Below are 20,338 nucleotides of genomic sequence, written 5' to 3'. Positions count from 1 at the left end.
TAATACAATAATTTATCATTCTGGAAAAAATCAAAGCCCAGGTGGAAAAAAAAATGTATCTATTAAACACGTCAAAGGCCATAGACTATGTATGCCTGTACTTTTGTGGAACAAGTTATTTTGTTTGAACTCCTTCTTGTAGAAAAACTTTATGGTGTGAAATGAAAATGTTAACTGTTACGAAACATTTTAAAAATTAGAAATATTTTCACAATAAGTCCAACTCTTTTGACTCATGGTGGAAGAGTCAAGCTATTAGATCCAAGAACCAAAGCAAACTATTGTGGTGAATAGACTGAAATCATCTTTAATAGCATGTTGATATACTGCAAAGACAGGTAGAGAGGGATTCAAAGCCAACTGAGGGAGGTGATGGTTCACATTTGTTACACTCAGTTTCCACCTGTCTTCCCCTTAATATGTCCACTTTTTATTTTATTATTATATTTTTTTTTACTAGTATGAGCAAACACAGTGTTGAAGACTCAGACAAGATCCGCATGTCATTCATGAAGCAGTGCACTGGTACGGCAGAGCCCTTTTTTCCAGTTTCTTTGTGAAAAGTTTGCCACTACTGCGCTTCTATATCATATGCTGCACTCCCAAAATGCTACATTGGTTTCCTATCTAACATAAAACCAGTGTGCCTCATGTTCACGTTTATTGCACACACAGCATGTCTATCTCCCGAAATGCTCCAACAAAACTGTGCAACCATAAACAAAGGGTAGTGAAAGACAGGAAAACAAAAATAGACACATTTTGGCAAATTAGAGGCCTCAAGTTTGCCGCTGTGCATTATATTCGGAGAGGCATGGATTTGCCCAAAAATCCATTTTCTGTTATAATATATATATATATATATATATATATATATATATATATATATATATATATTTAGTTCCATCAAAGGCTGTCTTTTTACATACTGAACAAAAAAACTGTCATCTTCATCTCCCACTAGTGTGCTCACAGCAAATTCAGTCATGCACAAAAAATACTTTTGGGAATCAAAGTTCAAGAGGCCTCCAATACACAAACAGATGTCATGCATGAGAAAGAAAAAAATCACATCTGAATGTTGATTTAAACAAATACATGTGAAGAGACTCTCTATAGCAATCATATAATCATCATCCATTGATGTCAAATAGATAAGAGTAGAACTTTTGATGTTATATGCTTGAATTTCTTTCATAACCTTCAAAAGTGTGTTTATAGCCACTAAAAAACATGAAAATAATCCTAATGGCTCTTCATTCAATTTGAAAGCACTAATTCTTCTCATGGTGTTATGAAATAATAACAAAAGCAATTACCGGGATGAACAAGAGAGAGGTCTGATTTGTTTACGGGAAAGTTTAGGATGTTACTGTCAGCAGGTCACGCACACGCATACACACACACACACACACACACACACATGCGCACACACACACACATCATTTCTGCTGGCCAGCACGACACTGTTTTTTCTGCAAACCTCTTTCTTTCCACAGGGTGAAAATCGTAAGTGGAAAAGGACAGAAAGATGAGATAGAGACCTCCCTGCAGTGGCTCTGTGATTATAAATCAACAAATCAGACAGATGGGGGTCAGATAGGAGCAGAGTTAACCATACATCCATTCCACAGTACCTGGTGGGGCTTATGTTTAAAAGATGGACGCATTCAGACTGGGGCAGTCGGTGACCTATTTCAGAATGAAGGACGAATGACAGGGCAATAGCATTTGAAGGGGCTAAAGGTTGCTTGCTTGTCCTTTCCGACAACTGCTCAAATGTGGTATTTACAATCTATGCTAGGGTGAAAGAGAAAGAGATCAGATAATGCATTCTTTTGTCCCATTCTTATTTAAAGCAGGCTAGCCAACAGCACAAACAATACCATTAATGCCAGCATTTGCAATATAAGCCATGTGCGCCGCTGTGTGTTTTATGTAGTTTTTGCCTTTTTGAAAATGTCAGACTGAAACTAAATCTGGGGAGTTGTACAGACATAAAGAGACGGTGTCTGGATGTTTTGTCTGACTGGTGGTTGGACTCAGTCCTGCATTTATCCACAGACGGAAAACACATAAAAGGTTGAATGCTTCATGAAAGATAAAATAAAGAGATTTAACAGTTGAAGCATAAGCGTCTTCATGGAAATGTATGATTTCCTGGAAAAGCGAAGAAGCATTTCATGAACAACACATGACAGCACAGAGTGTTGTACATATACCACTGTACATGTGAACGCTGAATCTTTTGCAGGTTTAGAAAAGTCCAAGGGCAGTTTCATCATGTGACCATTTCAAATAAAAGCAGATGATCATCATCAGATACAGTACATGTTGCAAGAATTCCTGGGAAGCATTAACAATATTAAATATGAACAAGGACGAGACAAACAATCAACAGAACCATCCTGGGCTGGGGTTGACTTTTTGGTTCAGCGGGAATCCATATGATTGGTTGCCTTTGTTTCCCATCATCCTTCACTGTAGAATGATATATGGAGAGTGACAACTGAGTGAGAGCATTTTCTGATGATAGAGAGCCATGACACAACAGAGGAGCAGATGACAAACACAGCTTATCGGAGGATGTCATTTTTTTTTTTTTTTTTTCCAGGGAAGCAGAGAAGAAGAGAGAAAGCTCTCCATCACATAAATAAATCAGCAACGGCGCAAACGGGGAGATAGGTTTTTATGAAATATCAGTTTTGTTATTCATTTTTTTCTGCTCCTTTTGGGAGAAGCGTGAAAGGACTATTTTCTCAAAGCAAAGGAGTTTTTTTTTTGTTGTTTTTTTTTTTCTTTTCTTCTAGCCCTAGCGTTAAGTCAAGTGCAAAGAAGTCAGTGTTTAGTGGAGGCTTATGTATTTTGGCACACGTTTTCAGTAAGTGTCAACTATGCACGCACGCGCACATACAGCACAGTAGGCATGAGGTTTTGGGATGGTAAAAGCTGAACAGAAGCTGTCCTTGGAGAGTGTCCACCAATCACCGAGACGGACGATCCAAAAAGTTTAAGGGATTCACTTATTTCTGTTGTTGTTTGGTGAATACGGGAACTACAAGGAATCCACCCAGAAACTGAATATCTGTGAGTTTTCTCTAGCAAGAGTTAAAACTGACAAAAAGTTATAGAAATTTGTTAAAACTACATAATATTTCAAAATACATGTGGAGTCAAGTAAAACTTTATATATGCACTTTATTTCTCTGTATCTCTTTTAAAACCTTAATTTTTCTTTTAATTATTTTTTTTTCCTTAAATATATGCATATAAGTGAGATATTATAATTTTTTTCATTACAGCTCTTTCAGTTGTATGTATATATGTACATTATGTACTTTTAAGTAGGTAGAGAAGGGGTAGGGTTGTGTGTGTAAGTGTGTATGTGTCAGGGAAAGAATACTAATTAAGCATTATTTACACCATGCTCCGAGAGCCGCTTGGGGTCCGATGTAGACTGAGGCGGGGGTCGGGGGGTATATATTGGTGCGGGTGGTTGTAAGGCGGAGGTGGGGGAGGCAGCGGGGGCTGGTGGCCGTCGTTGCCATGGGAGCTGTCCGGTGAGCGGACTGGGGTGGACATGGCCGACTGGCTGAGCTGGTGGTGGCTGTGGTGGTGATGCTGGTAGTGGTGGTGTGTGGGCGTTTGGCTGAGGAAGGCCTCCATGCGTCCGTGGCCGCTGTTGTCGAGCATGATGACCTTGACGATCTGCTGACACTGGATGAGTGTCTCGGGCCGCAGATCAGCCATGCTGACAGCGGGCTGGTGGTGCTGCTGGAGGTGGAGGTGGTGGGCGGGGGTGCTCGCCGCTGACTGCAGCTGTGGGTGCTGAGGTGGAGGCGTCGGCCCCTGGGTTAGCCCCTGGGGCCCCTGCTGGAAAAGCAGCTCCCCCCGGTGGTTAAGAAGGGCCACGCTCTCGGGACTCCGAGCCGTGCTGCTGCTGAGCTGGTACGTCTGAAGCCTGTTGTGAATTGACACCTAGTTTAGAAAACAGCCAAGAGAACAGCATCAAATGTTATAAAACTGGTTCCTCCTCTACAATCCGTCAAGCCCTCTTTTTTGGGGGGGGGGGGGGGGTGAACGCACAGCACACACACACAGGGCATGCGTGGGGGCTTAGGTGTTGAGGGTCGGTGGAGGTGTAAAATCATTGTGACTACTATACACTCCCCTCCCTCCACCCCCACAGGTACTGGGAACAGTGTTGACTGGATGCTGGGAACACCAGTGTGTGACTGGGGTCAGGAAGAGAACAGTGGTGGGGAATGGGGATAAGAGTTTTGGTGCTACGCTACAGAAGGGGCCCGGTGGTTCCAAAGGGGACACTGAGGGCCCCTGTGTCTCCCTTCCAAACCACTGTGTGGCACTATGGTGACAGCGAACACGAGGAGACTTGGGGATCGGGGTAACCAGAACATAGACGGAGGTCATACGAATAAGAGGGAGAGGTGGAAGAAGAGGAGAGGAGGTGAGCGGACTGACAACCACAGACGTCCACAGGCAACACTCATCAGAATGCAAACCTCCATATGTCACATTTGTTTTAACTCTTTCATTGTTTCTATAGTGACAGTTTCCTTCCCTTTTCTCTCAGCTGTGTTCCTTCATTGAATCTTTTTTAAAAATTCTTTTTATATAGCTATTCTAGGAAACATGCCACGTTTCCAAAATGCCTTACACTGTGTTTCTCAAACTCAGAAAGCAATTGCCAAAAACAAAAGAAAATAAAAAAGCAAGTCCATTAAAAATTTATAGAATGATCACAATCTGCAATGCATATAGTGCGTTGTGGACAAAAGTAATGCGAAAATTGTAAGAAATATGCTACCACAGCACATGTCAGACATACTATTTTCATATTTGTTACAAGTTAATAGCTAGGGTTAGCGTAAGTATTTATCAAGGTTAAGATTATGGTGATTATTTAACTATAAAATATAAAAAAGGCAAACATCTCAGCTCAAGTAGGGGATTATGACCGACTGGAGGCAAAAATTGACATGTCTGTCTACCATTTTGAATACCTTGTTTTCGATGTACATGTCAAACCCTGTTAGCAAGACATATTTTTCTTACTTTTCATGCATGGAGAGCTCATATTTGCATTTTAAACACATTGTGCTCATTTCTCAGAGTTTCATCTTTGAGTCTGTATCACAGTTACATTCACACAGCAGCCATGTTTAACAGTTGGGTTGTAAAGCCATATACAAAAGCAATTTCAACAAATTCATGTTATTAATTGTGTTGTCATTTAATTGGAAAACACATTAGAGGTAGCTGTATGTCAAGAATATAATAGCTTTATTCCAGTTATCAGTATCTTTAACTCATAAGCTCTGTAACTTCCTCGTACGTTCAAGAAGTCAATAGTTCCTCAGATTGCTGCACATTCCTGACTAAAGATGTCAGTTATAAAGTAACTTTTGATTAAAATCTGCCAATTAGAATATAGCTCCCCACAAAAACTCCTCAAAATGACGACTGTGTGAATAAGTCAACGGTAAGAAAGGGTTTGCGGCAGTGTTATTTCATTCGGTTACAAGAGCTGATGTAACTCTTGTGTTAAAGACCTCCATTGACATCTGCTCCTATTCAGTTTCAGCCAACCACTATTTCTCCTTGACGACTTAGCACATATACTTATAGTATCAATGAGCTCTAAAGTACTTTAGATAAAAGGATGAGGGATTTCTTTGACTTTCTGGTGCCTTTTAGAAGTTTGATTTCTACGTAAAAAGGATAACTTTCTGCTCCACAGATGACCAAAACAATTTCACTGCTGGTTATAAAATGTCCTTCATTGTTGCGTTAGCTTGCCAGATTTGGTTGTTTGGTTGCTAGAACTCGGCATAATCCTATCTCATCCTATCTGATTAAGGTTATTTCTGAGATACCTTTAAGCCCACTTTCAGTGAATCCCACGCTAATGAAATGTACCAAGCTCCGCACCATGGGGGATCAAGATGTACCAGGCTTGTGGAACAGCCCTCCTAACCATCTAAGGGCAGCACAGACCCTAGACTCTTTTAAAACAGGCCTAAAAACCTTTTTTATCCAGGAAGGCTTTTTCATCTTAAACCTGCAGTGCGGAACTTTTACATATAAATGAACATCCATTACATTCAAGCCCTTTACAAACGAGTTCACACAATGCTGATTAACGAGTTCACACAGTGCTAATTAAGCCTATAAGTTTTTAAATCTCATGTCGGGCACGACATTCCCGAGCTGGCTGTTTGGACTGAATGGATCAATGATAGTGAAACAAGTCATTTTGCAGGGGTTTTGTGAAGCTCAAAACCATTTAGCCACCGTTTTACAGCCACAACAGTAGGTTGGGCATACTGGGACAAATCCTGGTGGGCCGGTGGACTGTCAAAACATACCCTTTTTTTACCGGCCCTCTCTGTGTGCCTGTCATTCGGGGTGCACATGAGAGCACTGGTGCCATGCAGCAGCTCAAATTTAGGATAAGAACTTGCTGCTTGTCTTTGTCATATATGATAGTTAAACAGATTTGGGAGGATTTTGGACAAAAAAAACAAATCAAAACGAGCAAAGGTGGCTAATGTCACATTTTTTCACTATTTTTCAACATTTAAAGACAAAACAACTAGTCGGTTATTGGAGAAAATAATAACCACATTAATTGATAATGACAATAATTGTTAATTGTGGTGCTATTTAGTTTCTTTTTCTACTGCAGCATTTAAGTATGATACTGTCATTCAAGTAGATTACTGTCATTTTTGTTACAAATCAAATACATGTGATTTGGACTTGGTAGCCAGCTGATATTGCTTTTCTGCGACGAGCGCTCTTTGATTACCTGTCCTGCCTTGAGAAGCTGGTGGACAGAGTGAGAGGATCGTTACCTGGATTGGTTGCACCTGGGGAGAAGCTGGCAGAGCATAAAAGAGCTGCTACATGAAACAGCCCCTGTTTGCCTGCCTTTCCTTTGTGCAGAGGTGGCTTTTAATCTTTAAACTTAAACATTTGCTTCTCCACTTCCCTTACTTATCAAAGTCCTCTGATCAGCAGCTTACTGTTGGATTCAGACATCCCTACATCCGTGCCTATAGTATAAGAATGATTCTCTGAGTGACCCTCCTGGTTTCCAAGATAAATGTGTTTCGACAGCTAACGGCTCCCCACCAGCCACTGACATTTACTGTAGGCTGCATGTCACGGCTGGTGGAGGTAGCTCAGACAACCATGAAGACTGACCTGAGGTGCAAACATTGCAGAAAAAAATACAGAAGGAAAACTCAAGTAATTTCCATAGCGGTGTATATAAAAAAAAATCCACTTTTGAATTGGAATTGATTAAAGCTATATATAGATTTTTATTCAATTCTTCCACTGGTGTAGTTATTTGTTTTTGTCTTTATTTGTGAGCACATCCCATTGCACAACAAAAACATAATTTTATTTTTATGTCTTTAAATGTCTCTTGTGCAGCAATGAATGCATATTTGCCCTGCTGTACTAATTGTAATTCTACAGGCATTTATGGCTGTGAAAATAAAATGACTGTGAGGCCTTTCAATGTGAAGTATAAGTAATTACTTCAGGTCTAACCGGCACCTGCTTATTGTAAATCCGCATTGAGCAAAGATTTACAGCCCGACATTAACAGTGAGTTGTGTTGAAGTAAACAGCCACTGAATGTCAAATTGACCCGGCGTATTTGGCTTTTCACTCCAGCCTTCAACTCCAGGGGCACACTGCCACAGAAAGGACTAGGAAAGGTCATCTGATGCCTCTAGGATGGTAATTGCAAAGCCCCTTGGGTACTGTAGTTCAGCTTGCTCGAAATGTTGGCATGAGAAGTTTACCCCTGGAGGTCTGGTGAGGGGTGGGGAGGTGACGACTCCAGGTCAAATGAGCGTTAAATTTATCTGCCTGCATGTTACTGTGTTAATTAAGGTCTCAATGCTGAATGTGGGTACACGTCCTCACACACACAGTATATGCATTCCACACATGTCTTCAGATTTGAACTACTTTTAGCAATGGCTGCTTTCTTTTTTTTTTCTTGAAAGGCCCTAAAGGAGTCACAATTTCTGCCTGAGCTTGTGAAACTAATTACAACCTATTCTTTTTTAGGCTTGCAGATAATATTTAAGCCTTTGAGTCTGATGCATTTTCAGTGAGCAGAACCTGTTCTGACTGCTGCAACGTTATTAATTTCTCTCCCCAAACCACCATCTTTAATTTTTGTACCACAAAGGAATCCTTTTATCTAATATTTTGTTTGGTTCCGGACGGTTACCTCACATGCCCGCAGCTCTTTACCCTGCAGCACTCGTTCTCTCATGCACTCTCACCCACTCTTGCTTGACGCCTCTAGCCTTAAAGATATGACTGGTCCTGGGGTTTTATCCTATCTCATCCTCATCTTGATAATGACTCACTGTGCTAACTTGCAAACTTACCTTTTGTTTGGGACATGGCCCTATCACTAAGCACTTACCTCTACTGCATTGTGTCCACTTCTTTCATCTACCTCCTGGTTTCCTGGATGAAGGGAGAATGGAGGAAAAAGGGACAAAAGTGGCAGCAAAATGTCTGTGTTAAATAGCAATTTCCTCTTTTACCGCATCTTAAAATGTTTTTAAGAACAAGAAATAAATTGGTACTTTATATCACCCCAATTATTTCAAGAAGAGAAGAATTTGGGATTTGTTTTAAAAGCTGCAAACTGAATTTTAAATAAGTGATAATTAGCGTTGAAGATCGAAGCTTTTTGAAGAAAATCATTTAGATATTTTAAAGAAAGTACATTCAAATTACTAAATTTAAAATGATAACACACATCTATTAATTCTTCATGTTGTAATGCTAGACGTACCATCTTTTCTAGTTGATCAATTCATAAAAACAGGCTAACTTTACTCCAACATCAGGTGGAGTAATACAATTGGTGACAAGGTCTCTGCAGTGGGTTTTAAAATTAAAAAGTGCACACACACACCTGATGGGGAGCCCTGTTTGCCACGCAGCTCTAGCTGTGTGCCGTTGCTCTTTACCGAGTGTGTCTTTGCTCCTTGCTGCTTTTCCAGCTCCCCTGCAGAGAACAGAAGACAGAAAAGATCATCATCATAATCACCATGACAGAGAGCAAAGGAGGGCAACAGGCAGGTAAGAGTGACAGCATTAACTGGCTTGATTCTACTCTCTTTTGAAGGCATGCGCATGTGTATATACACACTCACACACACACGCACGCTGTCTTGTTGCCTTCCCTCCCACTCACTCAAAACACGACTCCCCATCTCTCTAATTAAACTTCACACTTGATGGTAATTGCATGTCATTTCCAATCATGATGACTAAATGTTGTTTTGTCTTCAATACTGCGCTGCATTCTAATTCTGGTGCTGAACTGCAAAACTGCCAGGTGAGACCTTAAGGGCGCAGTACACCATGTCCTCCAACGCAAATACTGACATCAACTACAGAAAATGTTCTGATTTGTAGCTTATCTCCGTCTGAAGAAGAGCATGTAGCTTGAAACATCACTTATGGATGTCCCATTAAACTGCATCTGAAGAAAAAGGGAGCTACAGTGTTCAGACTTTCTTCATTCTTTTGTACATTGTTTCTTTGGTCCAGCACCTGTTAAAGTTTTTTGGATGTGTGCATCTACCACACACTTTGATAGCTTATCTCCTGAAAAAGTGGTCAGATGAAACTAATAAATAAATGTAATGGTTACACTTTATTTTACTGGTCTTATTTTCCCAGTAATTTCTTTAAAATCTTCCTGGGAAAAAAAATGGTACAGGGAAAATGGAGACAGTGTTCAGTTGGTACATTTCCAATGAATTGCTCACCTACAGTACAGTTACTTTTAGTCAGTGCATAGATATGAAATGTCTCTGAAGCCAAGCATACAGTTCAACATATATGAATAAAACAGTTTCCAATAATAAGGGAATAAATAATGAACATTTGGTATTTACTTATATTAGTTTTTTTTTCCCAGGAAATTTCCTAGCATATTATTGAAACTTTATTAGGACATTATGGACCCATAAAATAAAGCACTGCCAATCTGATAGATACATTTAAAAAAGGGAAGTTGACCAAAGATACACTTTAGCCTATAATACTTATAAGTCTGAATATAAGGCTGTCTAGAATCTTGTTTATTTGCATAATATCAAAACAGAAGAAAAAATATGAAAAGTGAGATTAAAAATTATAACAGGTTAAAACACAAGGAAATATTCAAATAGTCACAAGAGATGAGCAGGCAAAGTCAAAAAGCCAAAAGGCTTATCATGCAGCTCCCCTAGAAGAGTGTCAAATGTCACCATCACAACAACATCGTACATTAGTGTGCCCCTCTGTGCAAACCAAAATTTACTAATTTGCAATCCAGAATCCACAAAAAATGTTAAGTACAGGCATATTGACTGTAGAGAAGGAAACAGAAATATGGAACAGTATGTGAAATGCTTTATCTGGATGTTTAAAAGTGATTGTATGACTGACTTGAAATGTTCAATGCCATTATGAATTTTCCTAACTGTAAACAGCCAGATGCAAGAAAAAAAACTGTAATATCTCCCTTTCTATCTTCTAAGAAGGGAAGCCCAAACATAAGTGAGTCAGCCACAGGCATATTTACCAATGTGCAAAAAATAGGAAGCCCTTAAAGGAGAAAAGATGTGATGTTTGTGCACCTGCAAGCACTCATGCTTGTTACTCAGCTTCCCAAGTTTCTCAAATGTTCATATATTTTGTCCTGAGGAAAAGAGTGTGCTGTCTTTGTGTGTTTGCATGTTGATTTTTATCAAATATGTCCCAACATGTATTCTTATTTGTATGTGTGTGTGTATTGGTTTATGTGTGTCTTTGTGTGCAGTGGCTGTCTATCATTTTCCTGGCTCTGGAGCGAGGAAAAAGCTTCCTTCTGTCAACCCCTGCGTGTCTCCATATGTTGTTGCCTGCTCTCCCCGGGATGCTGGCCTTCCCTCTCTGTGAAGGGTAATGCAGACGCGTCAAATCCCAGTAGGGGTGCTCTCTTTTGATGCCCACTGGCAGGAGCCAGGCTCTTAAATACTCAAGTTTTCCATGTGTGTCTAAGTATGTGCATGTGTAAGTTACAATATCCTTCCTGTCTGGAGAATTTCATACACACGCAAACCCAAAACAACTCTGATGCCTGAGCACTCTCAGGAACATTGGCCTCTTTTCACCTCCAATTTATTGCCCTCCTGCAGTCTGTTTGAGCTGCAGTGCACCAAAGCAAACAAACCAAAAATGCAAAAGTCAGTCTGCACCTACATGAATGGGGTACCGACTACAAATAATAAAAAACACCTCTGACTCTCTTGTACTATCTGAGGACCTATTGATTCTCACAGTATGTAAGCATCCACTGTAGTCCCCCCATTTGCCAAGATGTGACATTATCGATTTGGTCAGAAATGTAACGAGATGTTGACAATACTTTTGTTGCATTGCCACAAGGAGAACACACAAACATTTGGTAGCCTCTATCCTTTGTATATTATAAAAATCTTTGCTTCATGAAAGAAAGGTACATTGTACAGCAGGACCAACAGGACATGGGCAAAGATGGACATAACAGCAATGTTGTGAAGAGTCTCTAACTACCTTGTAAGGACATGGTCTCTCTCAAAACACAAAGACACTTACACTCGATGCGTATCTGCTCCATCTCTGACACCTCAGCGATTGATTCCTTCAGATCTTCGACAAACTTGAGCAGCTCTTCAGCACTTTGGGCGCAGAAGTTAAGTACCTGCTTCTTGTCTGAGCCAAAAGGTGAGAGGATGGTGATGCCATGAGGGTAATCTGATAGACACAAGAGGACATTGATTGTTGAGATAAAAATGCTTGCAACTGACTGTATTACTAGATGTGTGAGGATGGTTTCAAAAAGGCCTGAACATTTAGATTTGCACAATGGGAACTCATTTTGTTGACATTTTTTTGGCAAAACAAGCAAGAATTTCTGCGATCATCTATATCAAAGGAAAAGTAATATACACAACAGCAATAAAAAACTCCATATTAACTTGTTTCAAACAAAACCATAACTTCTATACCCATCGTCAACTTAAACTTATGTCCTCTATCTTTTTTCCCTAACAGTCCAAGCATGGTGTGTTACATTACATTAATCTAATTAGATTTTTCAGCTCTCAGCAGTGAAGACACTGACTTACATTCATTTTCAAACAGGTGGAACTGCATGCCAAGAAGGCCCATGGCTTTGCAGAAAGTGTAGGCTGCTGAACTCTTCTTCTTTGGACATAATTTCAAGATCTGCAGACGAAGCATTTGTGAAAGTATAAGTAAACAATAAGAAACCAGAGTTTTTAAAATGACATAAAGGTCCTTGACATTTTGTTAAATGTTCTGAATACTCCTGAAATATTTCTCACTGAGTTGTCCTTATCACAAAACAACCTTAGAGAAAGCTGGGGAAGAACAAACTATTTCATCATTTAAAATACATTCAAAGAACAAATTGAATCAATATTGATGTAAACTACAACCTTCGAAATTGGGCGCTAGTGCTCTCCATATGAAAAATACCTTGGCAAGCTTATATCAGGATATATTAGAGATGTTATGTAGGTGTTTCATTGAATGACCTTCCAGATAGAGAAAAATGAGGTGAATCTGTTTCATAGCACTACTGTGGGGTATAATTTACCAGGCAAGGTGTATTAAACCAATACATCACATTGGCATTTTAAACACTTCTTGACATGTTCAAGCTGCTAGAACAGGGCAAAATTCAAAGAAAAGTCCCTATCACTTTCATTTCATAGTAAAAATTTGTCAAAGACAATTTCTGCCCTGCTTTCAAAGCTGTCAGGAGAAAACGTCTCACTGGAATATATCGCGCTGCTAACTTTTAGTGCCAAATGAACAGAATTCCACTGTGATGTTAGAAGATAACTTCTCTCCCCTCTTACTTCAAAATCAGACTTTTAACCTCCTTTCCTGCAGCTACAAATTACTTTTCTTGCTTTAGTAGAAAAAGGAGGGGGAAAATAGCCATGCTACTTTTTTCCCTTGCTGTATTTTGTTGGAGTGAGATCAACATTTGACACAATTATGAGTAGTTAAAAACTTTGGATAGATAACCCCTATGTGGATCCTAATGAGTACATTAATTATGCCCAACATAAAACCTTTGATAATTCCCCAATCTATGTAACTTTTGTTCAAGTGAACAACTTATCTGCGCTGCGGCCCAAATGAAACGCAACTTTATTACTGGCCCTTAAAGCCACTCTGCAGGGGACAGATCTTTTGCTTATGAGTGCAGTGCAACGCTGCCTTTGCTACCATCTATTATTAAAAGAAATGGCCAGAGAGGCCTGAGTTATGAAACAACATAAAAGAAGAGAGGGAGCCCTGAGAAATGGCTCACAGTTGAAGTAGGTGATGGTGCATTGCAGCTGTCACAACAAAATAAGCAGCTTTAAAGCTTGACTGTGTGCAGCAGAAACGACCGTTTATGGGGTGGTTTGAAAGAAACAGTAAAAGTGAAGACGGCATCCATTGTTAGATCGTCAATGTAATGAGGGAATAAGTGTTTTTTGGTATACTTACAACAATGAGATCATTGAAGAGGAAGACTTCTCTCTGGTGTGCTGCCTGTTTTTGGGCCTTGTTGACGTCTGTTACCTCAAAAAGACGACTACAGCACACCAGTCTTCTGTGAGGGACAGAGAGAACCTGCAGAGGAAGAGCAACATTTAGGCAAAGCAAAGCTTGATTTAACTCAGACTAGGAAGCTTTAAAATGAAAACCAGACAAAGACGTTGAGAATGTGTTCATTTTTGACCTACGTAAAGTAATGTGTACACAGTCTGAAAGAGGGGGAGAAAGTACTTACAGTAAGTGAAACGGGGAGACTTCAACAAAAAACACTTTTGGCTACAGTTCTACATATCATTCACTGTGTTTAAAATCCATTAAACACTTTATGCTGAGACAAATTAGTGACATTAACACTGACCCTAGAGATCTAAACATTAATGAGGGCAAGCAATAAGACTGTTGTTTCTAGGTTCATTACGAACTTAAATACATGGCTATACTGAAATTTAGGGTGTTTCTTTTACATGTCATAGTGAATAAAATGCACTTACACACCTCTTTGTCAACTACATTAGACATTTTTGAAGACAGACATCTACAGTATAGGCTCTTGTTCATTGCAGTGCAAGCAGTGTATCATGTGTTTGGGTGAAAGTAGCAGTATGTGTCATTTTAAGAATGTTTGACGAGACTCAAAGCAGAGTATTTCAGTCTTTAAAACATGTCTGCAGGGTCTCTTTAAGTCTCCCAGTGAACACTAATTCTGACTACATTCAATGGTACACAAAGCATGGATAAAATGTAATGATGAAGATGGTTAAATATGGGAGCTGTAGCCGGGCCAGATGGGGAAGCTGGAAAACTCATTTGAATAGATAGAAAATGGGGCATGTATTTCCGTTTCTCTATGTTGTTGGGTCTCATCTTCCACCATACCGCAGTGCTCTGCTTTGAGCTGTTCCTCTTCAGTATCAGTGTTTACTGTTGGTGTGTTATCCCTCTGTAGTGTCCTTGTAGATTTTATTTATATGGGTCCCTCATAAAAGTGTTCATATTAGAGTTGGGGGAAGGTGTTGGATGTTGAATGCTCTGTGTTTTTTAATCATTTGATTTTGATTCTGAGCTATAGTGGGACCTGTGTGGTTCCTAACATAATGCTACACTTAGAGGTCATGTAAAGGTTTTTTTTTTTTTTTAAAATGCTGCAGTTGTTTCCCCAGAGGCCTGGCTTCTCCTCTGGACTTAAGTGCTTTCCACCGTTTAAGCAGATTACACTGCAAAAATGGCTCATGCCTTCAGAGGGTGATCTAATCATGTTCTCGCCCCCTCACGCTCTTGTCTCCCCGACTTGTCTCGTCTGACTTTTTGTGCTCAATCACTGCAGAAATCCAAACAGCGGCTGACCGACTGTCAGTTGACGTGGAGCTGATCCTCCCCCCTTTCTCGTGATAAAACACAAATATATACATGGCCTGTGTTCAGTTCTCTCTCTGTGCATTTCCAATTTTCAATTCCCTCTGCTCTCTGTGCACGATTTGCAATGCAGTGAGTACACACATACCCTCTGCCTCTTTTCCTCTTGCTCTCTCATCTCTCATCACTGCAGGGTATACAGACTCCCACCCAGCTTGCCACAGCCAGCCTGCTTTCTCATTACACTAATGTCAGAAACATGTAAAGACATCATTAGCGTGAAATGCCTCTTGCTCATTCCAAAAACCCAGTCCTTTCCTGACAGGATTATTGAGAAATTGTGTGGCAGGATATTTAATAAATTACTTGTATGCCTGAAGAAAAACTGATTCTATAAATGCTATCCAGATAAAAAAATTTCAGGAAATTTCAACAATGTTTGAGGAGGGAAACATTTGGATGTAAAGCTACTTCATCACATTCAAGTAGGGTTGTTATATTGCTTTAATTAAGTTATCAAATATTTACACCAATCAAACTCCCATTATGGAAAAACCCATTATAGGAAAATCATTCTCATGTGGGCTATTCTCTCTCAGCATGATATAGTTTTAAATCCAAAATACAGGCACTCTGACACCTGCTATGGTATTATGTCTAAGGAAGAAACTTAAATCTTACTCTCTTTCTTTTTATGGCAGATAGCTCCCAGGGGCAGGAAGAGTCACTTCCTGTCACAACAATCCATCATTGTTTTGGCTATGACAACACTCCCTCTGTCATCCTATGGCTACTCATCCATCACTGAAAGACACTCAAAGGCACAGGCCAAAAAAAGGAGAAAAACAAAAACTATGACGGCAGCAATCTTCTCGGTGTCAGAGTTTCAATGTCATTCTGAAAGTTAACAGGATATAACTGAGACTATATTTAAAACTAAGTAAAAAGTAGATTTATTGTAAAATGTATCCAAAAGCTTGGCAGCAAAATCTCAAACCACTATGGATGTTAACTCTACTTTTCACTGTTTTATTAGAATCTGCATGGACCTGTGTGTGTGATTTTGAAGTGACTGACTCCTATATAGATGCAACATGCTTTACAGTTTTGAATATCTCGCTCTGTTGAGAGAAATTGCAGCTTTTTTATCTATATTTTATGAATAAGGCTTGCAAGGCCTTGGTGCAATGATAAGATTCAAGTAGAATTCCCTGAACTGTTGAAGCATTTTAAAAAGCCTTTCAGTGTGATGAGTGGGCGCACACAGTGTATTCCCACATGAATCAGTGTAATCAGTCAATTATAAAGCTAAATACTTCTGCCTATGTGTTCGTCTCAGAGTTGCAAAGTCTAAAACACATAAAACTTTGCACAGAAATATTCACACAAAGAATTTAAACAACAGACAAAAGTTGTGGCCAATTTTAAGCTGTTTGAACTGAAGAGATTCCACAGCTGAGTTCATCAACTTACATTATGTCACTCCTGAGCACTGACCAAGCCTTTTAACCTCAAACAGTTAAAAAAGGAGTAATGATAGCAGTGGTTAATGACGTAGCTAGCTGGAGTAATGACCTGAGGTAATGATCGTGCCGCTGATGAGACATTTAATGGCTAATAAATGTGCTCTGCTAACGCTACTAAGGCTAGGTGATAGTGATAAGGCCTTGAATAATGACTGAGTGACTTGGCATGGAGTTTGCAAAAGTGTGTGTGTGTGTGTGCAGGGTCGGCCCGGGGGAGGGCCATGCATCTCTCTCGCTCTTGTTTTTGTATAATGGGCTGCTCAAGCGGCCCACATAGCGTCTGGCCCGCCGAGATTTCTACCGGTGCTCCCGATGGCCAGTCTGACTCTGTGTGTGTGTAATCATATGTGTGTTTTTGTGTGATAAATCCTGTCCATCTATTCCTCTGGCCAATTTACCAAACTGTAAAATACAGCAAATAGTACAGGGACATTCTTTTCTCAATATTTCATATTCACAAACAACTGGGGAAGTGTCTACAGTGTCTGAGAAGGGAAACAGTTACTGTACCTCCATCAACTCAACACCATCTTCTATTTCTGAATATCCTTTTGCACAAAACGAGAACTGTGGATTTTGTCCCCATCCCTTAAATTGGAAGTGCATTGGGATGGGCTCTTCTAATGGTCAGTATGAACAGGGAGAAGAATTACAGCAAGCAAAACTTGTTTTAAGACAGACTTGAAAAATTGTAAACCTATTCTTTAAAGCTGCTCTAATCCGTACTGTGTTTAACGTGAAACTGGTTAGTCACAGCGACAAACCCACAGAATTATTACCTGATTCTGCATTTCCCCTCAGCTATACAGAGCATTTTAGCACCTTTTTAGCTAATTGTTTTGGTTTTACAGCCAACAACTTTAATGTTTGGGTTCACTCTCAATTACATCATCAGCATTGTTTCCTGACAAAGCAGGCAGCTGTTTTCAGCTAAAAAGCAATAAAACCCATTATGTTCTCATCCTAGGGCGTCAAATACTGACGCATTGTCATGCCCCTCTGACGTCTTATGCAGACGCACAAGGAACCCTTTGCCGAGGGGACTGACAAAGCGACGCCCCGGGAATAAGAACGGCCTGAAAAACCTACTATATGCTACCTGCCCGACACCAAATGAGAAATAGCCAAAGTTATATCATCTAGCCGATGAACATAGCGAAGCATTTAGTGGCTGAAGAGCCAGATAGAGACCAGGAGAATTAACACAGCTCCAAATGAATGCTAATGTTGCTCCGTATCTGCTGGACATGTGAAAAGACAACTGTTTGCTAACAAGTTTGCCATTACGACAAAAAAATCATAATGCAGGTTCAAGATTTATTTATGTTTTAGCTTAAAGTTACAAGGGTCATGGTGTGGTACGGCATATTGTTGAGATTGTTGTGGTTTAAGGGCTAAAGACTGCGTTTTGTCAGTGAAGGTCCCTCACAAGTATTTAACTATGACGACGTGTGTCCTCACCGTTTTCATGCCTACGATGGACTGCTCAACCTTTGAGACGTAAGTGACGTGGTCTTCGTTGGAGCGCAACTCCCTCTGTTGTATTCTTTCATAGATTCCCACCACCATGTCTCTTGGGATGTCCGCTCCATCATCCACACCTAAGACGAAAAGAGACTGATTAGATGCAAGAATCCAAGCAGATACACACACACACACAATACGGAGTGATTGCTTTTAGTTTTCACCCGGGTGTTTATCTTAATGAATATGGCATGACTACTGTTCAAACAGTGGGGCCATAGTGGCTTAATTATAGCAGAGAGTGTGTCACTGCTGCAGGAAAAGACACACACAAACATGCATATGCAAAGAAATGCATCATATATGTCCATATACATAACGCGCTGCACACACATTTGTTCTGCTTCCTTATTTGATATGCAAAGAGTGGAAGAAATTAAATATTTAGAGCCAGTCTTCCTTTCAGTCTCCTCGTCTGTCCTTCTCTGACTTAATGTCTTTCACTGTTTCCATTAAGTAACGACAGAAGGCGTTACGAAAGGAGGTTAATTGGCAAGTGAAAGGTTAACACCCCACCTCGCTCTTAGAAGATTTTCTGTCTGGAACACATTGCAGTTTAAGGCCGTGGCATTTCGACGCAGGTAGAGCTGCATGTCATTAGGCTGAAAGGTTGCCCTCAAGATGCACCCCATTATATCAGCACAGCTGTACTGCGCTGTGTGCTACATTGAGTTTCCAATGGGGCAGGATGTGTTTGGAGAAAATGAAGCCACCACAAGTGATGACAGTGAGGCACCCTGGGACACCGCCGAGACATCACTGCACATTATGAAGTCAGGGGGAGAGGAGACGATGACCGGGGGGAAATGTGTGTAAAGTGTCAGATTTATAAGTTGCTTTTTTTGCTGAATGCCTTTTTTTTTCTCTCTTCTTCTCTTCTTCTCTGCCAGTCCTGCCACTTTTCTTACTCTCCTTGTAACTACATTGCTTTCTCTTTTTTTTTTTTACCCATGTCTCCCCTGTAGCTTTGCCCATGCATCAGCTCTTTCTGTCTCCACTTGTTTTCATTATCTCCAAGCGTAAAGATGACTTGTAACAAGGCCTATTGATGAACAACAGCCCACCACAAGGACTTGAAAAGTGACCCTGAGACCATCCTCTTTAAAAAAAAATCCAACAAATAAAGGATCCAGTATTTAAGTCAGTACAATTTTCATTTTTTAGTGTGCTGGAAGCCTGAATTAATGTATGATGAAAACTGATTTATATTTCATTGGCCCATTGTGGCATAGCTTTAACAGTCTCTTTTAATTGAGATAATTTATGTTCTACTGTTCTTCATAACTACTGGTTTCTGGTGCATTCCACCTCAGCCAATTAGCTGAGTGAACTATTCTTCTGTCAGTGCATGAGAGAGATGTGAGTGAGGAGAAAAAAGGAAAGGGTATATAAATAAGGAAAGACAGTTGAATAAACAGGCAGCATAATATTCTGAGACAAAACAAGATAAGAGAATGCCAGAGAAAACATAGTAAACTGAGCACAAGACAAATAGAGAGGCCAAGAGAGAGTGGCGTATTTTAATTTGCATAAGATGCTGAAATTGATTTTCCAACGTAATTTAATTGTGGGGAACAGTCTGGACGAATCTATTAAAGTTGTTCTGCATCGACCTCAGTGTTCCCTGATTGATTGTGCAGGCGGAGAGCAAAACTACGATGTTCCTTTCTCCCTCAGCGCTTAACGAATGAGCATCTGTCTGCGTATGAGAGACAAGAATTACAGGTGCTTTCTGCTGTTGTCATGCTGAGTTGTGAATGTATAAAACATGCCAGGCGGGGATAGATTTGTAACCTTATTCTTATCACCTAAATGTATGCAGGGAAGGTTTGATTGAATACAGATCCAACACTGTATTCACAACACTGAATCGTCTGGGGAGTCTCCTATCTTGATCAAAACCCAAACAGGAGATATTTTGGAGGGAGAGGAATTTAGGCAGGATTTAAAGGACCAGTGTGTAAGATTTAGTGGCATCTAGTGGAACCGACTTGGCAGAAATGGAATATAATATTCATTAGTATGTTTTAATTAGTTTATAATCCCATGAAAATAAGATTAGTTGTGTTTTTTGTTACCTTAGAATGAGCCCTTTAAACCTACATAAGGAGTGGGTCCCCTTCCACGGAGGCCGCCATGTTGCACTGCCATGTTTCTACAGTAGCCCAGAATGGACAAACCAAACACTGTCTCTGGTCTAGAGAGGGCCTTTTGCGTCTTTCACAAGTTTGGTGGCCACTGTAGGTTCTCCTACACGCTTAGAAGGGGAGGAT

The 20,338-nt window shown here is 40.1% G+C and overlaps 1 protein-coding gene across 4 annotated transcripts in view; it reads right to left on the bottom strand.

The window, feature by feature from the left end:
* Positions 1-203: 203 nt before the first annotated feature.
* iqsec3a (IQ motif and Sec7 domain ArfGEF 3a) overlaps positions 204-20,338 on the bottom strand; it is a 116,646-nt gene continuing 96,511 nt past the window's right edge. For 2 of the 4 annotated variants that reach the window (XM_067582058.1, XM_067582057.1), the window contains 7 exons: positions 18,003-18,142; positions 13,612-13,737; positions 12,210-12,309; positions 11,677-11,835; positions 8,981-9,073; positions 8,480-8,523; positions 288-3,978 (listed from right to left, as the gene is read on the bottom strand). In XM_067582058.1, the coding sequence (XP_067438159.1) occupies positions 3,418-3,978; positions 8,480-8,523; positions 8,981-9,073; positions 11,677-11,835; positions 12,210-12,309; positions 13,612-13,737; positions 18,003-18,142 (1,223 nt within the window). In that variant the 3' untranslated portion in view covers positions 288-3,417. Of the gene's footprint in view, positions 3,979-8,479; positions 8,524-8,980; positions 9,074-11,676; positions 11,836-12,209; positions 12,310-13,611; positions 13,738-18,002; positions 18,143-20,338 lie in introns of all 4 variants that reach the window. The other 2 variants (XM_067582055.1, XM_067582056.1) reach the window with 2 other exon arrangements.

The sequence above is a fragment of the Thunnus thynnus genome, chromosome 23 (assembly GCF_963924715.1).
Source record: "Thunnus thynnus chromosome 23, fThuThy2.1, whole genome shotgun sequence".
NCBI classification, from domain to species: domain Eukaryota; kingdom Metazoa; phylum Chordata; class Actinopteri; order Scombriformes; family Scombridae; genus Thunnus; species Thunnus thynnus.
The sequence above is the reverse complement of the archived record's forward strand: the minus strand, read 5'-3'. Positions and strand labels throughout refer to the sequence as shown.